The sequence below is a fragment of the Clarias gariepinus genome, chromosome 23, assembly GCF_024256425.1.
Source record: "Clarias gariepinus isolate MV-2021 ecotype Netherlands chromosome 23, CGAR_prim_01v2, whole genome shotgun sequence".
Lineage (NCBI taxonomy): Eukaryota > Metazoa > Chordata > Actinopteri > Siluriformes > Clariidae > Clarias > Clarias gariepinus.
This window is the reverse complement of record NC_071122.1, coordinates 25,449,964-25,468,152: the sequence shown is the minus strand read 5'-3', so window position 1 is coordinate 25,468,152 and position 18,189 is coordinate 25,449,964. Positions and strand designations below refer to the sequence as shown.

Below are 18,189 nucleotides of genomic sequence, written 5' to 3'. Positions count from 1 at the left end.
GGTTTGCTGGTTTATTATATTGTAATTACTCGCGTTCCCATAAAACATTTTTCGATTATTCTCCCATTACAGTTCTCCTCTCCTGCAGTCCTGCTTTAGCAGCTAATCTCCACTTCCTGTTAAATGCCTTTACATAACCTGCATTATTCACCAGAAGTCTCTGTAATACCCTGTTTAATGTGTGTGTGTGTGTGTGTGTGTGTGTGTGTGTTTTACACAATGTTCCCTAGCACATCCCTTAATTGTTTCCCATAAGCCGCTTTTCTTCTGCACCTGTGCTGTAATTAAATTGAGTGTAAGTTAGAGCGAGTTTTCCTCATGAAGGAAGACAGCGACACTGTACAGAGCCGTATGAGACGCGCGAGCGCTAACGTGTGAGTGCTAATGCTCGTGATGTGAAGGAGTCAGGAAAAACGGGAGGGAAACAGATAGCTCGCACAAAAAAGTTTAGAGTGAGTATGAGTTTGGAGTCAGAGTGAGTTTGGAGTCAGAGTGATTTTAGAGTCAGAGTGAGTTTAGAGTCAGAGTGAGTTTAGAGTCAGTATGAATTTGTAATAAGAAGACACAAATGATTGGCGAGAAGAGCGATAAATAAAGAGTTAATGAGTAAAAGTGTGTGCTGAGTTTCTCCCGAGTTTCTCCTGAGTGTTTGTTCGGGCCGTGTTCTGGTCGGGTTGCACCTGGCAGCGTTTCCGACGCCATCTGTGAGTGAAACGACGAGCCAAACCTGATGAGCTGCTCACACATCAAAGCAGTACGAGTCTTTTGATGTGAACTTCAGTGTTTCTGTTCAAAAACAAACAGCTTCTAGTCGGTTTCTTCTTCTTCTGCAGTTAAAGTCGTGTGTTTCAGTCCCGGCATGAACCACGAACATAAATGTTTCCGGACTAATGGTTACACCGACCACACACTTGGACACACGTGGACATTCTTCTCCTCCTCTTGATGCAGGTTTTATCCTCTGTGTCTCTCTGTAGGTGTCTCCTCTGTCCGGTCCTCCAGACGGCGGCACCCTGGTGACCATCCGGGGAGTGAACCTGGGCATGTCTCTGTCCGAGCTGCAGGGGCGCGTGGAGGTGGCCGGGGTCCCGTGCCACGCCCGACCTGAGGGCTACATCATCGCAGAACAGTAAGAGAATCTCTCACACACATGGACACACACACACACACACACACACACACACACACACACACACACACACAGACACACACACAGCGTTTTAAGTGCATATTGAATGGGCACATAAGAGCATCATACGATGGATTATCAAATATGTCTTTAAGAAATGAGTCTCCTGTCTGTGAAGGACTGGTGTGATGAAGGGAACTGAAAGTGACAGAGAGTGAGACAGAGAGTGAGACAGAGCATGGGTCAATTTGAAGAGGGTAAGGCAGTGGGAGGAGAGAGAGAGTGAGACAGAGAGAGTAAGACAGTGAGGGGTGAGAGTGAGACAGAGAGAGAGAGTGAGACAGAGAGAGAGAAAGACAGAGAGAGAGTGAGACAGTGAGAGTGAGACAGTGAGAGAGTGAGACAGTGAGAGAGTGAGACAGTGAGAGAGTGAGACAGAGAGAGAGTGAGACAGTGAGAGAGTGAGACAGTGAGAGAGTGAGACAGTGAGAAAGTAAGACAGCGAGGGGTAAGAGTGAGACAGAGAGAGTGAGACAGAGAGAGAGTGAGACAGAGAGCTTGATGCTGTGAGTTCTCTGTAATTGTAATTCTCTGCATGCCGCTGTAACTAACACGAGAGTCATTTGTTACCTCTGTGTGTCTTTATGCCTGTGTGTGTTCATCAGTGTGTGTGTGTGTGTGTGTGTGTGTGTGTGTGTGTTTGCTGTAATTCGATTGGGCCACAGCAGGACTCATTTGGAAGCAGAAAATTGGGCGTTTTTCTTGGTGTGTTAGGGCGTGTCAGAGTGTTAGAATGAGCGAAGGGGAGGATGTCTCCCTCACACACACACACACACACACACACACACACACATAATGTTTAATACGGAAGTGTGAAATCAGTGTGTGGAGAGAAACACACGCAGCCTGACAGCTCAATCAAACCGAGACACATTTGTTTATTTATACACTCACACTGAGGGACGACCTCAAGTCCTGATTCACTGATCTCACACACACACACACACACACACACACACACACACACCTGTGTACTTTCTCCTTGCACTTAACATTCCCACCCGCTTCTTCTCCTGTCTGTAGTGTTTATTAAGTCAGACATGTAGTTTTGTGGACGTTTACATCTAACGGAGACGCATCGTCACAAGTGTTACATTGTTACATCTGGTATTAAACTTGGGCTGAAATCAGACGAACTGGCTCACAAATCTAAACTTACATGTTATTGATGAGCTGAGTGAAGTGAACTAACGGAGTGAGGGGCGGATTTTTCCCTGATTTTCTCCATATTTTTTAGTCGTGTCCAATTCCTCCCCGTCACTAGGGGGCTCCACATTAAGTTACTACCACTCAGTCGGGAGGGCCGAAGACTATCATGTGTTTCCTCCGAACCACGGTGACGTCACTGCTCGCTCACGCACCGTTGGGGGCGGAGTCTCACACTCGGACGACAGCGCTATCCGCTCCTTCCGCGTGCGTGAGCTCACAGACGCCCCTGATTGGCTGTAGAGTCGTGATTAATGTGGGAGCACTAAGTCCCTCTCATCCCGCCCCTCTGAGAGAGCTCGGCCAATCAGCTCTCTCTAAACCTCCGGCTGCGAGTCTAAATGTATCCTGATCTGCTGTGTGCTGAAGAACAGAGACACCAATTCATAAACACTTTAATAAATATCATCACTTTGACTGTATTTACATTCCTGCACTTTAAGGATGCACACACACACACACACACACACACACACACACACACACACACACACATGCTGATGTGACCCTGATTTAACCCTGATTAAAGTGCAACACTGTAACACAATGTTTAAACTCTGAGCTGCTGCTGCTGATGATGACGACGATGAAGATGACGACGATGAAGATGACGACGATGACGATGCCGACGATGACGATGACGACGATGATGATGATGAAGATGATGATGAAGAAGATGATGATGATGATGATGAAGATGGCTGTCACACTGGCACTCAGTCTTGTTCATTTTTCCATAAATATATTATTAATTTCTACAAACTTGACTGTTGCCTTCATCCCTCCGTCACTCCTGTGAAAGTTCATCCATCTTGATTTTTTTTGGCTGTACTTTTTTTTTTTTTCTCTTTTTTTCTTTCTGAAAAGCAGCGAGAGATTTTAATGGAATGAAAGGCGTGATATGAATATGAATGTGAATGTGATTATTATTCTGATTAGTGAAGTGTGTTTTTTAAAAACATCTTTAATTTGCTCCTCGTTAAGGCCTCATTTACACTTTCCATTAGCAGACATTTGGATGTAAATATCTGGGCAACGGCTCATCCGGTGTTCGTCCGTGTTCCACATCGGGTTTTGATCTTGTTTTTCTGTGCGGTATGCTAATTAGCTAATTAACAATATAGACGGTCTGGGGGTGGAGGGGTTCGGGGGGATCGGTGGGCGGGGCAGCTCCGTGTCAGTAGGGTCTCAGCGCCCGTGCGGGTGGATAAGTGCGGCTCTCCCTCCTCTTACTGTCCTCTGTTGTAGCCTGAAGGTTCCAGTTGGACATCAGGGAACCAAGTGGCTTGTTTTTGTCCAGTGTGAAGTTGGAGGGGGCGTGGTGATGTCACATCCTGTCCTTGCTCCTCCTCCTCTCTGTCTGTCTCTCAGGAGACGTATGAACCAGTTGTCTGTGTATATTACAGTCTGTCTGTTTCCTCCTGGAGCGCTTTGCGATTGGAAAGAAATAAGTTCTCTGGCAAACTCATCAGTGGTGCTGGGGGTTTGAACCTGTGACCATCCGACCAGTAGATCAGCGCCTTAACCACTGAGCGACCCCTGACCCCTGGCTTTTCACCCCATCGTAAACCCGCTGTATACACTTTCAGCGACTTGAGTCGAAACAAAAATTTAATCGCTGGTTCCACGTTTACGCGATTCGATTCATCGTCAGGAGACTGGAACAGAGCGCGCTCAGTGAGATGATTAGGAGCGATGATATGAATCCAGAGTTCGCTCTTAGCGTGAGAGTGTTTAGCGTACAACTTTTAAAAACACATCAAACAAACTACTGAAGACGTGACGCTGCAGCGAGGAGCGTCAAAAGCGTCAGGAACGTCAGGAGCGTCAGGAACGTCAGGAGCGTCAGGAACGTCAGGAACGTCAGGAGCGTCAGGAGCGTCAGGAACATCAGTAAAGTTCATGACTGGAACTTCTTACAAGTCTACCTGAGTCTTCAATAACTACCTGGACTCCATATTAACATCAATTAACATCAGCTATTATAGCTGAACTGCCTCCCACCCTACACACTGTATGAGTGCAGATCAATCCCTGCTTTCTGTTTCACCCAGATGAGGATGGGTTCCCTGTTGAGTCTGGTTCCTCTCAAGGTTTCTTCCTATTACCATCTCAGGGAGTTTTTCCTTGCCACTGTCGCCCTCGGCTGGTTCACCAGGGACAAACTGACCATTTTGATTCATACAAATTCACATTTCATACAAACTTAAATAATTCTTTTGACTGTGTAAAGCTGCTTTGCGGCAATGAAAATTGCTAAAAGCGCTATACAAATAAAATTAAATTGAATTGAATTGAATTGAACATCAGGAACATCAGGAGCGTCAGGAACATCAGTTACTGACGAGGCACGAGTTTAACTTTAACTATCAGCTGTTTAATAGAGTCTCATCACACGGCGTGTACGAGGTGGAAAAACTGTAGATTCTGCTGTGTGTGTGTGTGTGTGTGTGTGTGTGTGTGTGTGTGTGTGTGTGTGTGTATTTAAATTGCTTCGAGCCAAGATAATTTCCCAATCGATAGTGTAATCAGTGCGAATGTAATACACTCTAATGCCGTTCATCAGTGTGTGTGTGTGTGTGTGTGTGTGTGTGTGTGTGTGTGTGTGTGTGTATCATTCTCTGTTATTGACCCACGGGTCTCCTGATCACTGAGATCTTCCTCGCTGTTGCCATGGAGATTGAGATGGTGTGTAAGTGTTTCTGTGTGTGTGTGTGTGTGTGTGTGTGTGTGTGTGTGTGTGTGTGTGTGTGTGTGTGTGTGTGTGAGTGAGAGAGTAATGGAGGTAATAGAAGAAAACCATGTGGAAGTTGAGAGAAATGGTTGTGTTTATGAGCATGGAAGAGTGCGCATGCTGGGTGATGTGTGTGTGTTTGGCTGTTCATAAGGCTCTGTGTGTGTGTGTGTGTGTGTGTGTGTGTGTGTTGCAGGCTGGTGTGTGAGATGGATTCAGCACCCCTGGCCAGTTCTCCCGGTCCGGTGCAGCTGTGTGTAGCAGAATGTAGGCCAGAACTGATCACACACTCCTCTCAGCTCTACACATTTGTGGTAATGTCACTTTCTCTCTTTCTCTTACACACACACACACACACACACACACACACACACACACACACACACAGACTTGGTATTCTCTTATCTCTATAGTCAGTTATTCCCAGTGTATGAGGTGTTTACACTCGGAGTGTGTTGTGTGTTTCCTGACACAGAACCCGGGCGTGGTGGCGCTGACCCCGACCCGCGGGCCCGTCTCCGGAGGAACCAAAGTGACCATACTGGGTCGGGACCTGAGTGCGGGCAGCAGCGTGAACGTCCGCTTTGGAAACAACACGTGTGAGTTTTACAGGTGAGCGTGAGCGGGTGTGGAGCGGAGACGAGCTGTGGGGAGAGAGAGACGGAGAGGGAGAGAGAGAGAGAGACGGAGAGAGGGGGGGGGAGGGAGAGAGAGAGAGAGGGAGAGAGGGGGAGAGAGAGAGGGACGGAGAGGGAGAAAGAGAGAGAGGGAGAAAGAGAGGGAGACGGAGAGGGAGAGAGAGAGAGGGGGGGGAGGGAGAGAGAGGGGGGAGAGAGAGATGGAGAGAGAGACAGAGAGAGAGAGAGAGAGAGACAGAGAGACAGAGACGGAGAGAGAGAGAGATTGCTTCTCATTCCGACTTGCCGTCTTTGGACGATAAAGCCGCTGCTCCTCTCCGCCACTCCGGAGTCTCTGTTCTTTTCTGATAAGTTTTTTTTCCTTGATTATTATGGAACCTTCTGCCAGAACCAAAGAATAAATCTTAAATGTTAAGAGTGTGCTGGTGTCGAAGGAGCAAAAAACACCCACAGAGTGTGAAAGTGCCTTCAAAAGAACCGACTAAAGAAACTTTTAAAATCATAAAAACACATAAAAACTTTTACAAAGTAATTCGTCTTTAAACTCCAGAGAAGTGAGAGAGAGCTGAGAGTCTAATAACGACGATTCTGAGCTGAAAGCAGAACCTTCATAAAGGAGCACTGTGTACTCACCTCGTTATGTGTGTGTGTGTGTGTGTGTGTGTGTGTGAGTGCAGTCGGAGCACCACAGAGATCGTGTGTGTCTCGGCGCCCTCTCTGTACGGCGAGGGTTCGGTTCTGGTTCGGGTCGGAGTGGATCGGGCCGAGCTGAAAAGCAAACTGAGCTTCGAGTACGTCGAGGATCCAACAGTACACAGCGTGGAACCTGAGTGGAGTATTGCCAGGTACACACACACACACACACACACACACACACACACACACACACACAGATGAAAGAATTTAATAAGGTGACATTACGACAGTGACTGTAATAATGAACCTCTGATGGAAATAAACAACATCACTATAGTGGAGACGGTCGGAGTCTTAGAGAGTCGAGATGTATTTTTTTTATGTTTGATATAAGACACAGCATTCTGCGCAGGTGTGTGTGTGTGTGTGTGTGTGTGTGTGTGAGAGAGAGAGAGAGACAGTGAAGGAGAAATTCCCTGGGAGTCCAAGTCTGTTCATAACTCTAAAAATTGTCTCGGAGTAAAAAAACAACAAAAACAAAACAAATAAAATCTCTTCTGTAAACTTTTGACCCAGGTGTGTTTGGCTAGACGGGGAGGAAAAGAGAGAGAGAGAGAGAGAGAGAGAGAGTGATGGAGTGATCAAAGCACAGGCTGTGATGCCACTTCAGCTCAGGTGGCTTTTAAAGTTTGAGATCTGAACCATTTCAGGCCACAGACACCCAATAACACCCCCAAACACCCCCCCACCCCCCCATAACCCCCCCTTATAACCCCACTCAAATCCTCACAAATCCACTGTGATGATAAAGAAAGCACTCTTGCCAAATTCCTATTATTAGTTCATGCACCCCGGCCGTCTCTCTGTACTGAGTCTGTCGCAGAGACACGTCCTCCAGCCTTCCTCCTCCTCCTCTTCCTCCTCCTCCGTCTCTCTGATTTCATCTGCGTTTAAATCCGTCTCCAAACACTGAAGCAGAAACTTTCTGCACGACGTCTCAGTGAGTCGGATGTAAAGCCTCTACACCTCCTGCTGCTGATTCTTTATTGAACTGAGACGGAGTCCGACTGGAGGAAACATACCGCGGGTCCCTTACAGGATCATGGTTCTCAGTTTTCCGCCGTGGTCGCTATGGTAACGTGAACGTCTCAGACTGGCGAACTGCGGTGCGATAGAACCAGATGTGTGTGTGTGTAAGTTTAGGCACTGGTGATGGAGCAGGTGCCGGCTGCGGTTCTCAAACCAGCGATTCTCACTCGATTTACTAAATAGGGTCTAAAACTGTGCGGTTGAGTCAAAAATGATGCGTTATTCATCAAAGACTTTGTGCGCAGCATGAACGGAAGTGTTTTGCTGCGAAGAAGTGTGTATGAATAGATACACAAGTGTTACCCAGCGAGAAGGGGTTGGACGCCTGTCCACGTCTGATGATAAACGTCCGCGCACTTCTGCCTGCACTGTCGACAATCTGCGGAAACTTGGTTTTGAGGTGGTAATGCGTCCTCCCTGTAGTCCTGATCTCGCTCCGTCTCATTTTCACCTGTTCGGTCCACTGAAAGCAGACCTGCGAGGACGAAGACTCACTTCTAAAGAAGACGTGAAGACGACGGTGCATTCGTGGCTCGCAGCTCAGACGTGAACATTTTTTAATAAAGGAATACGAGAGCCTTGTCGACAGACGGACAAAGTGATTTAAAAAGGCAGGAGATTATGTTAAAAAAAACATTTTTGTCTCTAAAAGTTTATTTAAATAGATCCTCCCCCTGATTTCATCCACTGCCACCTACAAATACCTCTGATAATGCAGTCATAACAGAAACGCTGTTGTTGTTGTTGTGTGTTTTGTGGCGCAGTGGACACACCACCCTGACTGTGACCGGCACGAACCTGGATGTGGTGCAGGAGCCTCGGGTTCGAGTCAAACATGGCGGCCGCGAGTCTGTGAACGTGAGTCCATAAACACTTCATAGTGTTAATGTTACTCTAACTGCACAATGACCGGAGCTAAACACCAGAGTCTCCCGCGTAGACATTATAACGCAGACATAAACGCAGGAAAAGCTTTTTAGGAGGAATTTTCCGGCAGGTTGATTTATTTTATTATTTATAGGAACATTTGTAGGATCATAGCGAGAAATTTTTTTTTCTCTGATTTAAAATCGAAAAGAGAAATTATTCTCAAAGTATCATTTATCACGACAGGCGTTCGAGTCAAAGCGGGACTTTTAATCCCCTGATGCACTAATGCACTTATCCCAGTGTTTCACTAGCGCTTAGACACCATCAAGGTAGAAAGTTTTCTCTCAGTAAACCTGAACTGTCGGCCCCCCAGGAACTCCTTCGGTCCAGACATGTGCAAATAGCTTGTAGCGAGGTCTGGACTGTACAGGGGGCGGGGCAATAACTTAAGTGGTGTTGATTGATTTTCAAGGATCAGCCGTTCCACTCGCTGAATGTTCCGACTGCAGTGGGCTCCACCACACTTACGGACAGACGGCCTTCTTTAGAAAGTTTGCCCCAGCTAAAGCTTTCGTCACCAGACTGTGCTTAAAGTCTTCTGTGACTTTTTTTTTTTTACATCTTCATTCACTAGAAATTTCATCACAAGTCCTGGTTTGACTTGAACACACCTCATACAGCTTTGTAACTTCTCTTCTCCTCCCTCTCAGGTGTGTAAAGTGGTGAACTCCACCTCACTCCACTGCTCTGCTCCACCCGTGATGGCTGACTTCGCCCCGGGGCAGAACTCTGTGAAGCAGGCCGATGAGTTCGGCTTCATCTTCAATAATGTTCAGGCTCTGCTCACCTACAACAGCACCAGCTTTGTTTATTACCCCAACCCCTCGTTCGAACCGCTCAGTGTTTCTGGAGTGCTGGAGCAGAAACCGGGATCTCCCATCATCCTGAAAGTGAGAGACGATCACGTTACACAGTCAAAAATTCACAATTATAGCAATAACCAATGAATTAATAAATATATATATATTTACATATATTGTGTGTGTGTGTGTGTGTTGGTGTGTATAGGGCAGGAATCTGGTTCCTCTTGCATCTGGAAGTTCCAGACTGAACTACACCGTCCTGGTTGGAGACATTCCGTGTCTCATCACCATCTCTGAGTCACAGCTGCTGTGTGAACCGCCTCCTCTGACCGGCCAGCACAGAGTCACGGTACCCCACTGCCTCAGTACCCTCTGCCTCAGTACCTCACTGCCTCAGTACCCCACGGCCTCAGTACCCCACGGCCTCAGTACCCCACGGCCTCAGTACCCCACTGCCTCAGTACCCCACTGCCTCAGTACCCCCCGGCCTCAGTACCCCCCTGCCTCAGTACCTCACTGCCTCAGTACCTCACTGCCTCAGTACCCCACTGCCTCAGTACCCCACTGCCTCAGTACCCCACTGCCTCAGTACCCCACTGCCTCAGTACCCCACGGCCTCAGTACCCCACGGCCTCAGTACCCTCTGCCTCAGTACCTCACTGCCTCAGTACCTCACAGCACCTCACCATCTGCATGCATGTGCAGTTTATCCAATCAGCCAGACGTGTGGCAGCAGCACAGCATCAGAATGGTGTGGGCTCTCGTCCTTGTGACTTGGTTGTTGCCTGGTTGTCAGTGACAGATGGGCTAGTTTGAGTATTTCAGAAACTGCTAAGAAAACCAAAACAAACCACTGGGAGAGCGACAGTTCTTGGTGACGCGAGGCTAATCTGAGACTATCACGGGCACAGACTCACTCAGACTGGACAGCTGACGGAGAAATGATCTTGTCCTTGTCCAGTCATCAGCTGGATGAGTCTGTGCTCATGAGTCATGATAGCCTCAGATTCATGTTCCTGGCTTAACATGAGCTGTGGAGGAGTGGAACCTGATGCAGTCCTCCGCTGCTGTAGATTAGTGTTTATTTTGTTGTGCATGCCGAGATGCTCTTCAGCTCACCGCGGTTGTACAGAGGAATTATTTGAGTTACTACAGTATAAACTTCCTGCCAACTCAGACCAGTCTGAGCATTTTCGACTGATCTCCTTCATCAGTTAGATGTTTCAGCCTGCAGAATTTTGTTATCTCTAGAGATTAAATCTCATGTAAACACAACTTCTAGAACTGTGGGTGTTTTACTGGACAGTGATTTTAAACTGGATAAGCAAGTTACCGCTGTTGTTAAAGTTAACTTTTTAGGCTGTTGTCCAAGGTCAAAAACAAACGAAAAAAGATCCCCGTCTCTTCCTACTGTTAAACCTCACCTTAAGGGCCTCCGAGTGGCGCAGCAGTGCTCGCCCTGTCATCCGGAGATCGCTGGTTCGATTCCCGGGTGATGCTGTAACCTCTCGCAGCCGGAGGTCTAGAGAGAGCTGATTGGCCGAGCTCTCTCAGAGGGGAGGGATGAGAGGTACTTAGTGCATCCACATTAATCACCGCTCTACAGCCAATCAGGGGCGTCTGTGAGCTCGCGCACACGGAAGGAGCGGCTAGCGCTTTCCTCCGAGTGTGTTACTCTGCCCCCAACGGAGCGTGAGCGATCAGTTCAAAAAGGGGGGCAATTGGTACGACTAAATTAGGGAGAAATTTTTTTTTTTGTTTTTTATATATATTTTTTTTTGTTTTTTATTTATTTTCACACACATTGCCTATTTTATACCAAGAGGGTGGACATTTTATTTTTGTATATTGTTTGATTTAGATTTGCATTTTATTTCATTTTTATTCAGTGGCATCTATTTTAGGATTTTCTTGTGTTACATGTGCTTTAAAAATAAGTTTGAATTGACTTGAGTCAGTTCCTCAAATCCTTAAACTAACATCCATGTCACCGGTAACGTCACAGAGATCAGACCTGTTCTTCATTTTGATGCTCGATGTGAACTTTATGTGACGCTCCTGATCTTTTTTGCTTTTTTAGTGATTAGCTTAAAAACTGTATAAACAAGCCTATGTGCAGGTGTTCCTATTAAAAAGGATGGTGAGTGTACACACCTTATACCTGTGAGTTTTTGGGCCTCAGTGTGTTTCAGCTCCTCAGGCATTTCTGCTTTACTGCATCACACGCTGCTGATCTCTGCCGAGCTGACACTCCTGCTGGTAACAGGAGATGACGAAAGTTAGCTGAAATAGGAACAGTCTGTCTGCCTTGCTATAAATATATATATATATCTCAGTTCTTGCAGATGCATGTCCAAAATGCATATTGAGTTTTGTGTGTGTGTGTGTGTGTGTGTAGATCCAGGTGGGTGGTCTTTACCTGTCTCCAGGTTCAGTCCACATCCAATCGGACAGCCTCCTGACGTTACCCGCCATCTTCAGCATCGCAGCAGGAGGAGGTCTGCTCTTCATCATCGTCATCCTCGTCCTGATCGCCTACCGACGCAAATCACACGAGAACGACCTCACGCTCAAACGGCTGCACATGCAAATGGACAACTTGGAATCCAGAGTGGCTCTGGAATGCAAAGAGGGTGAGAACAGTGTCAGGGCCTCATGCATGTTCTTTATTATATTTGTATTGTATCTGAAATGAATAGAATTATTAATCATTACAGTAATGTGATCTACACTGATACTAAATACCAATGACATCATATAAAGTACAGTGGAACCTTGGATCACGAGCATAATTCATTTCGGAAGTGGGCTCATATTTAAAAACACTCATTAACCGAAGCAAATTTTCCCATAGGAAATAATGGAAATTTAAATAATTTATTCCACAGCCCAAAAAAATAAAAACATAAAAATAATTAACACAAAATATAAAGTAAAAATAAAACAAATTAACCTGCACTTTACCTTGAAAAAGTAGTAAAAATAAGTCCTGACAGATAAGTGTTTCCGTTTATGCGTGCAGGCGCTGTGTGTGTGTGAGTTCCTGTCATTTGCGCTGCGGAGTGTGTGCGTTGTGTGTGTGCATGCACATGTAATTTGACACCGTGCCGGTTCACACTCTCTCCCTCTCCCTCTCTCGCCTTTAGTGTCCGTGTGTGTGTGTGTGTGTGTGTGTGTGTGTGTGTGTGTGTAACAGTAAAGGCCAGAGAGAGAGAGAGAGGGAGAGAGAAAATGGATTTTTAACCTCTAATGAGTCTTTCTTTTGCTTTACACGCACGCACACACACGTTATAAGCCAAAACAAAATGAGAGAGAAAAACCGCTGGCTCAGGTGTGAACACGAGACGCTCGGTGTCAAAACAAGAAGCGCATGCGTGATACATAATACTCAGTACTCGTAAACCAAGACTTGTTCGTTTTCCAAGTCAAAATTTTTACTCGCAAACCATGTTACTCACAATCCAAGGTTTCACTGTATGCAGAATCATAGACTCACTGGTTTAAAAGCATAGAAGGACCAACTAATAACAAACCAGTATAGTGATACAATAGGATCATATAGAGTCATAAGATCACAGAAAAGAATAAACGATAATAAACTCAAAAAAATAATAAATGGTCAAAAAATCATAGTAAGTGTGTGTGTGTGTGTGTGTGTGTGTGTTCAGCATTTGCCGAGCTCCAGACAGACATAAATGAGTTGACGAGTGATCTGGACCGGGCCGGAATCCCACACCTGGATTATCGCACCTACGTCATGAGGATCCTGTTTCCGGGCATGGACGACCATCCGGTGCTCCGAGATCTGGAGGTGTGTGTGTGTGTGTGTGTGTGAGTGAGAGAGAGATCATTTTGGACAAAAAAGAAGAAATAATTAATTCAGTCAATCCGACCCTGGATCTGTGTGTGAGGTGTGTGTACATTGTGCCAACTTGTTCTCATGTATCCTTAGTTAATTGTGTGTGTGTGTGTGTGTGTGAGGTGGCGGGTTGCGGGCAGCAGCGTGTAGAGAAGGCCCTGAAGCAGCTGGGTCAGCTAGTGAACAATAAGCTGTTCCTGCTGTCGTTCATCCGCACGCTGGAGCTGCAGCGCTCGTTCTCCATGCGCGACCGCGGCTACGTGGCGTCGCTAATCATGATCGCGCTGCACAACAGGCTGGAGTTCATCACTGACATCCTCAAACAGCTGCTCTCTGAGCTCATCGCCAAGAGCATGGAGAGCAAGAACCACCCCAAACTACTGCTGAGACGGTAACACACACACACACACACACACACACACACACACACACACACACACATATCCTGATGGTCGCTGAAGATGAAATTTAACCCAAGCAATAACGGAGACATATAATATGAGAAAAGACAGAGAGAGAGAGACCGTGTGTGTGTGTGTGTGTGTGTGTGAGTGTGAGAGTGTGTTTCATAAAACATTAAAAACTTTTCATTTCATGCACTCCTCTTTTCTCTCCCTCTGTTTTCTGAGCTGTTTAATATTTTATAAATGCTCCTCTCACATTAATTCCTCTGTGTGTGTGTGTGTGTGTGTGTGTAGGACTGAGTCAGTAGCAGAGAAGATGCTGACGAATTGGTTTGCCTTCCTGCTACACAAGTTCCTGAAGGTAAACGGAGGTTGCCATTGTGTGTGTGTGTATGTGTGTGTATGTGTGTGTATGTGTGTGTATGTGTGTGTATGTGTGTGTGTGTGTGTGTGTGTGTGTGTGTGTGCGCGCTCATCCTATCATTAAAACTTGATCAGAGAGGTCGCTCTTCTCTGTAAAGTACAGCTTTGTGTTTATGAAAACTTCTGGATAATTTAACACTAGAAGCGCCGAGCAGCGGTCATTTGACCGCAAGGGGGTAAAAAAAAATAATACTTCACACTCGATCAAATTCCAGGACCCTCCTTTCATGACTTTTTCTAGTTCTGTGAGATTAATTAGCATGTATGCTTACATTTTCAAATAAAGCTATTTTGCTCTTATTTACGTGAAATCGCTGACAGCTGCGCGCCCGTCATGCCGTTTCCTGCCTTTTCCAACCTGCGATTCTCATTTCTCTCAGCAGATGGCGCAAGGGATCGCGCATACTATCCATGCGTCATTTAGTGCGTATATGTAACTATCTCAGGTTTCATTCCATATATGCAGTTTATTTTATTATATATATATATATGCGCTTCCGTGAAATATCGACAATTCGCCATTCATTCTGGCGTTGATAATCAGCGATATTTTATAAGGACATTTACGGAATTTCGCTTTACTTAATTTTATAACGTTTAAAGAAAATTCATTAGTTTGTTCATTCTGTTAGAAGCTTCCGTGAAATTATCTCTAAAACAATATTGTTTTACATATTACATATGTAATGACCCCTCCTGAGGATATAAAGCCTCATTATTGAATTTGAATAAATCAGATCTACCACAGCAGATAATAAACTATGCTATGTCATAACCGAAGCAAACACCACGATTATGCATCGTTTCGTTCAGTGTTGCTAGGCAACGGACCACGCGCCTAGTTGCCTAAAAGTTTCACTGCTTATGTTCATGTAATAAAAGCGAGGGAAATGTGGAAGTGATGTGTGGCCACTGAATGAGAACTAAATCAAAGATTTCGGTAACTACACTGAGTGTAACATCTGCATAGTGACACTAAACAGCTGAACACCTTCACTTTCCCGTTTACCTCTGAGAATTTTTTTTTTATTTTGTTTGTTTATATTTAGAATGTTTATAAAAGTACAAGAAGTAGGCGTGCGCACACACACACACACATCCACACACACACACACACACACACACACACACACCTCCCCTGAGCCCTCGGTCAACATCCAATCACCGTCGTTATGTAAATGAGTCTAGACGTAGCCTAACGTGGTGTCGTGTCGGATTTCAGCGGTCACGGAGAGGAAAGACTTTGAAGCAGTTGCAGCGTTTTTTTTTTTCAGTTACAACAAGCACAGCGATGAGTATAAGAATACAATAGGGTAACAGTTTGGTCTGTGTAGTTAGTGCCCTTGTATAGAATAAATGAATGAATAACACATTCCAACCACCTCTCAAAAGAGTGCCATAGTTTTGCAAAAATACTTGCAAAACATCAGCATACATTGGAGGGAACTTCTGAGGTGGTCAGTGATTGATGGCACGGTCGTTCGGAGGGGGTTGTGATCACACCTACAGTTCTTTTGTTCTAAGCTGTCGGTCAAATATCTCTCCACTTGAAATGGAAGCACAAAATTGAGGGGCAACATGCAAGGGATTTCAGCATCTCGACGCACAGTAGAAGCTGTTTGTAAAGAAGACACTCTTTGTTTTTTTATTTTGTAATCTTTCTCGTGTTTACCTTGTACTGTACAATGTATATTCATTTTATTAATGAATTGCTGTGAATAAACTACATATGCAGTTGATTTACCAGAAAGGACTTTTCAGTTTTTGTGTGCTAAACTAAACTTCAGGGTCAAGTAATAGCGATTTTATTTGAAAAGTATATATATATATATAATTATATAAATATATATAGGGAAAGATTAAGAAACACGCTGAAGCGGAATATATATATATATATATATATATATAGCATGTATCTTTATACATTTGGAATCTGCATCTACATTTTCTGTTGCATGTATAGAATTAGTTTCAGCTGAAACTCATGATCAGGGGTGTTGGGGTACTTATGTAGTGATAATTAGTTTCAGCCAAATCATTAAAACTTACAATAGACTATGAGAGGTGGTTGGAAGGTGTTACTCTGAATATAAACAAACTAAATACAGCTTTTTTTTTCTCAGAGGTAAACGGAAAAGTGAAGTTGTTCAGCTGTTTAGTGTCACTATGTCATAACCAGTGAAACAACGTGGACTCATCGCTGTGCTTGTTGTAACTGAAAAAATCTGCAACTGCTTCAAAGTCTTTATACTCTGTGACCGCTGAAATCCGACACGACACCACGTTAGGCTACGTCTTGACTCATTTACATAACGACGGTGATTGGATGTTGACCGAGGGCTCAGGGGAGGTGTGTGTGTGTGTATATGTGTGTGTGCGCGCGCCTACTTCTTGTACTTTTATAAACATTCTAAATATAAACAAACAAAATACAGCTTTTTTTTTTCTCAGAGGTAAACGGGAAAGTGAAGTTGTTCAGCTGTTTAGTGTCACTATGCAGATGTTACACTCAGTGTAGTTACCGAAATCTTTGATTTAGTTCTCATTCAGTGGCCACACATCACTTCCACATTTCCCTCGCTTTTATTACATGAACATAAGCAGTGAAACATTCCGCAGGTTTATAATACACCGCGGCAAAGTGAACCACGTTCCCGCCGATTAGGCGCGTGGTCCGTTGCCTAGCAACACTGAACGGAACGAGACATAATCGTGGTGTTTGCTTCGGTTATGACATAGCATAGTTTATTATCTGCTGTGGTAAATCTGATTTATTCAAATTCAATATTGTTTTAGCGATAATTTCACGGAAGCGAGTTCAGAACTAAATCGCTGCTCCGAGACGTTCAGAAGCTTCAAATAGAATGAACAAACTAATAAATTTTCTCCATACGATATAGAATTAAGTAGAGCTTTCCTTTTTGTTATAGTACGAAGCCCCTAGATGGACAAAGGAGGAGAAAAAATGGCAGAAAAAAAGTCATGCCAAAAACTTTGGGTTATAATGCAAAACATGACTTGTTTTTTTCTGCCGTTTTTCCCTCTTCCTTTGTCCCCTTAGAGACTCTGTAGTAGGTTTTCTCAGTTGAATATAAAAATAAGATATCACTGATTATCAACGCGGGAATGAATGGCGCATTGTCCAAGTGCAAGTTGATCTGGGAGCTAAACTATTTGCTTTGGGTGAAAGCGCCATCTAGCGATCATTGTGTGTCAGCAGCAGCTTCCCATTCAAAACAACAGGCGGTCAAAAACAGACCGCTGAACCGCGTTATAAGTAGGTGACACTGGCGCGGCGCTTCTAGTGTTAATTTATCTACTCGGCTTCATAATGAAATAGCTCTGTGTGTGTGTGTGTGTGTGTGTGTGTACAGGAGTGTGTAAGTGAGCCCCTCTTCATGCTACACTGTGCCATAAAGCAGCAGATGGAGAAGGGGCCGATCGACGCGGTCACAGGAGAGGCGCGTTACTCTCTCAGTGAGGATAAACTCATCCGCCAACAGATCGACTACAAAACACTGGTGAGTGTGTGAGCGGCTCGATACACCCTGTTATCACTGGAACACACACACACACACACACACACACACACACACACACGTATCAGCAGTTTTACCTTCATCGTATCTGTGGGTCTCCTGTCCCCCGGCTGCACCTTCACACCAGTCCAGTGTGATCCGCTTTCCCACAATGCAGTGCGGCAGAGAGAGAGAGGAAGAGGGAGAGAGGACGAACAGTTACAGTGAAACCATAATTAAAGTCGTTACTAATCAGAGCTCAGTGTAACACAAGTACAGACTATATCAACATAACACACACACATACACACACACACACACACACACACATCCAAGCATGTTAAATATCTCTGCATGTTGATTCCCAGTGAAGCCACTTTGAAGTTCTGGATTTACATCCTCGCCTCCTGAAAACTCCCAACCCTGCTGCTGGACACAAACTCCCCCCTCCCTCCCCCTCCCTCCCTCTGTCTGTCTGTCCGTCTGTCTGTCTGTCTGTCTCTTCTTTTATCTGTCTCCCCCTCTGTCTGTCTGTCTCTCATTCTATATGTCCCCCCCTCTTTCTGACTCTCCGTTTTTTTTCATCTGTCTCCCCTTGTCTGTGTCTCTCCTTGTCTATGTCTTTGCCTCTGTCTGTGTCTCTTCCTCTATCTGTCCATTGCTCCATCTGTCTGTCTCTCTCTTCCTGTCTCCCTTTCTATCTTTTAATTGCTTTCCATTACATACTGCCTCTCTCTCTCTCTCTCTCTCTCTGTCCCTG

General features: G+C 45.1%; 1 protein-coding gene across 2 annotated transcripts in view; it reads left to right on the top strand.

Moving 5' to 3' along the window:
- Nucleotides 1–18,189, top strand: part of LOC128511287 (plexin-A2-like) — a 74,476-nt gene that overhangs the window by 39,910 nt on the left and 16,377 nt on the right. For both annotated transcript variants that reach the window (XM_053484066.1, XM_053484065.1), the window contains exons 14-25: nt 978–1,129; nt 5,326–5,443; nt 5,605–5,741; nt 6,445–6,612; nt 8,257–8,350; nt 9,073–9,312; nt 9,431–9,574; nt 11,624–11,858; nt 12,894–13,036; nt 13,207–13,475; nt 13,783–13,849; nt 17,286–17,432. In XM_053484066.1, coding sequence (XP_053340041.1) covers nt 978–1,129; nt 5,326–5,443; nt 5,605–5,741; nt 6,445–6,612; nt 8,257–8,350; nt 9,073–9,312; nt 9,431–9,574; nt 11,624–11,858; nt 12,894–13,036; nt 13,207–13,475; nt 13,783–13,849; nt 17,286–17,432 — 1,914 coding nt within the window. The remainder of the gene's footprint in view (nt 1–977; nt 1,130–5,325; nt 5,444–5,604; nt 5,742–6,444; nt 6,613–8,256; nt 8,351–9,072; nt 9,313–9,430; nt 9,575–11,623; nt 11,859–12,893; nt 13,037–13,206; nt 13,476–13,782; nt 13,850–17,285; nt 17,433–18,189) is intronic.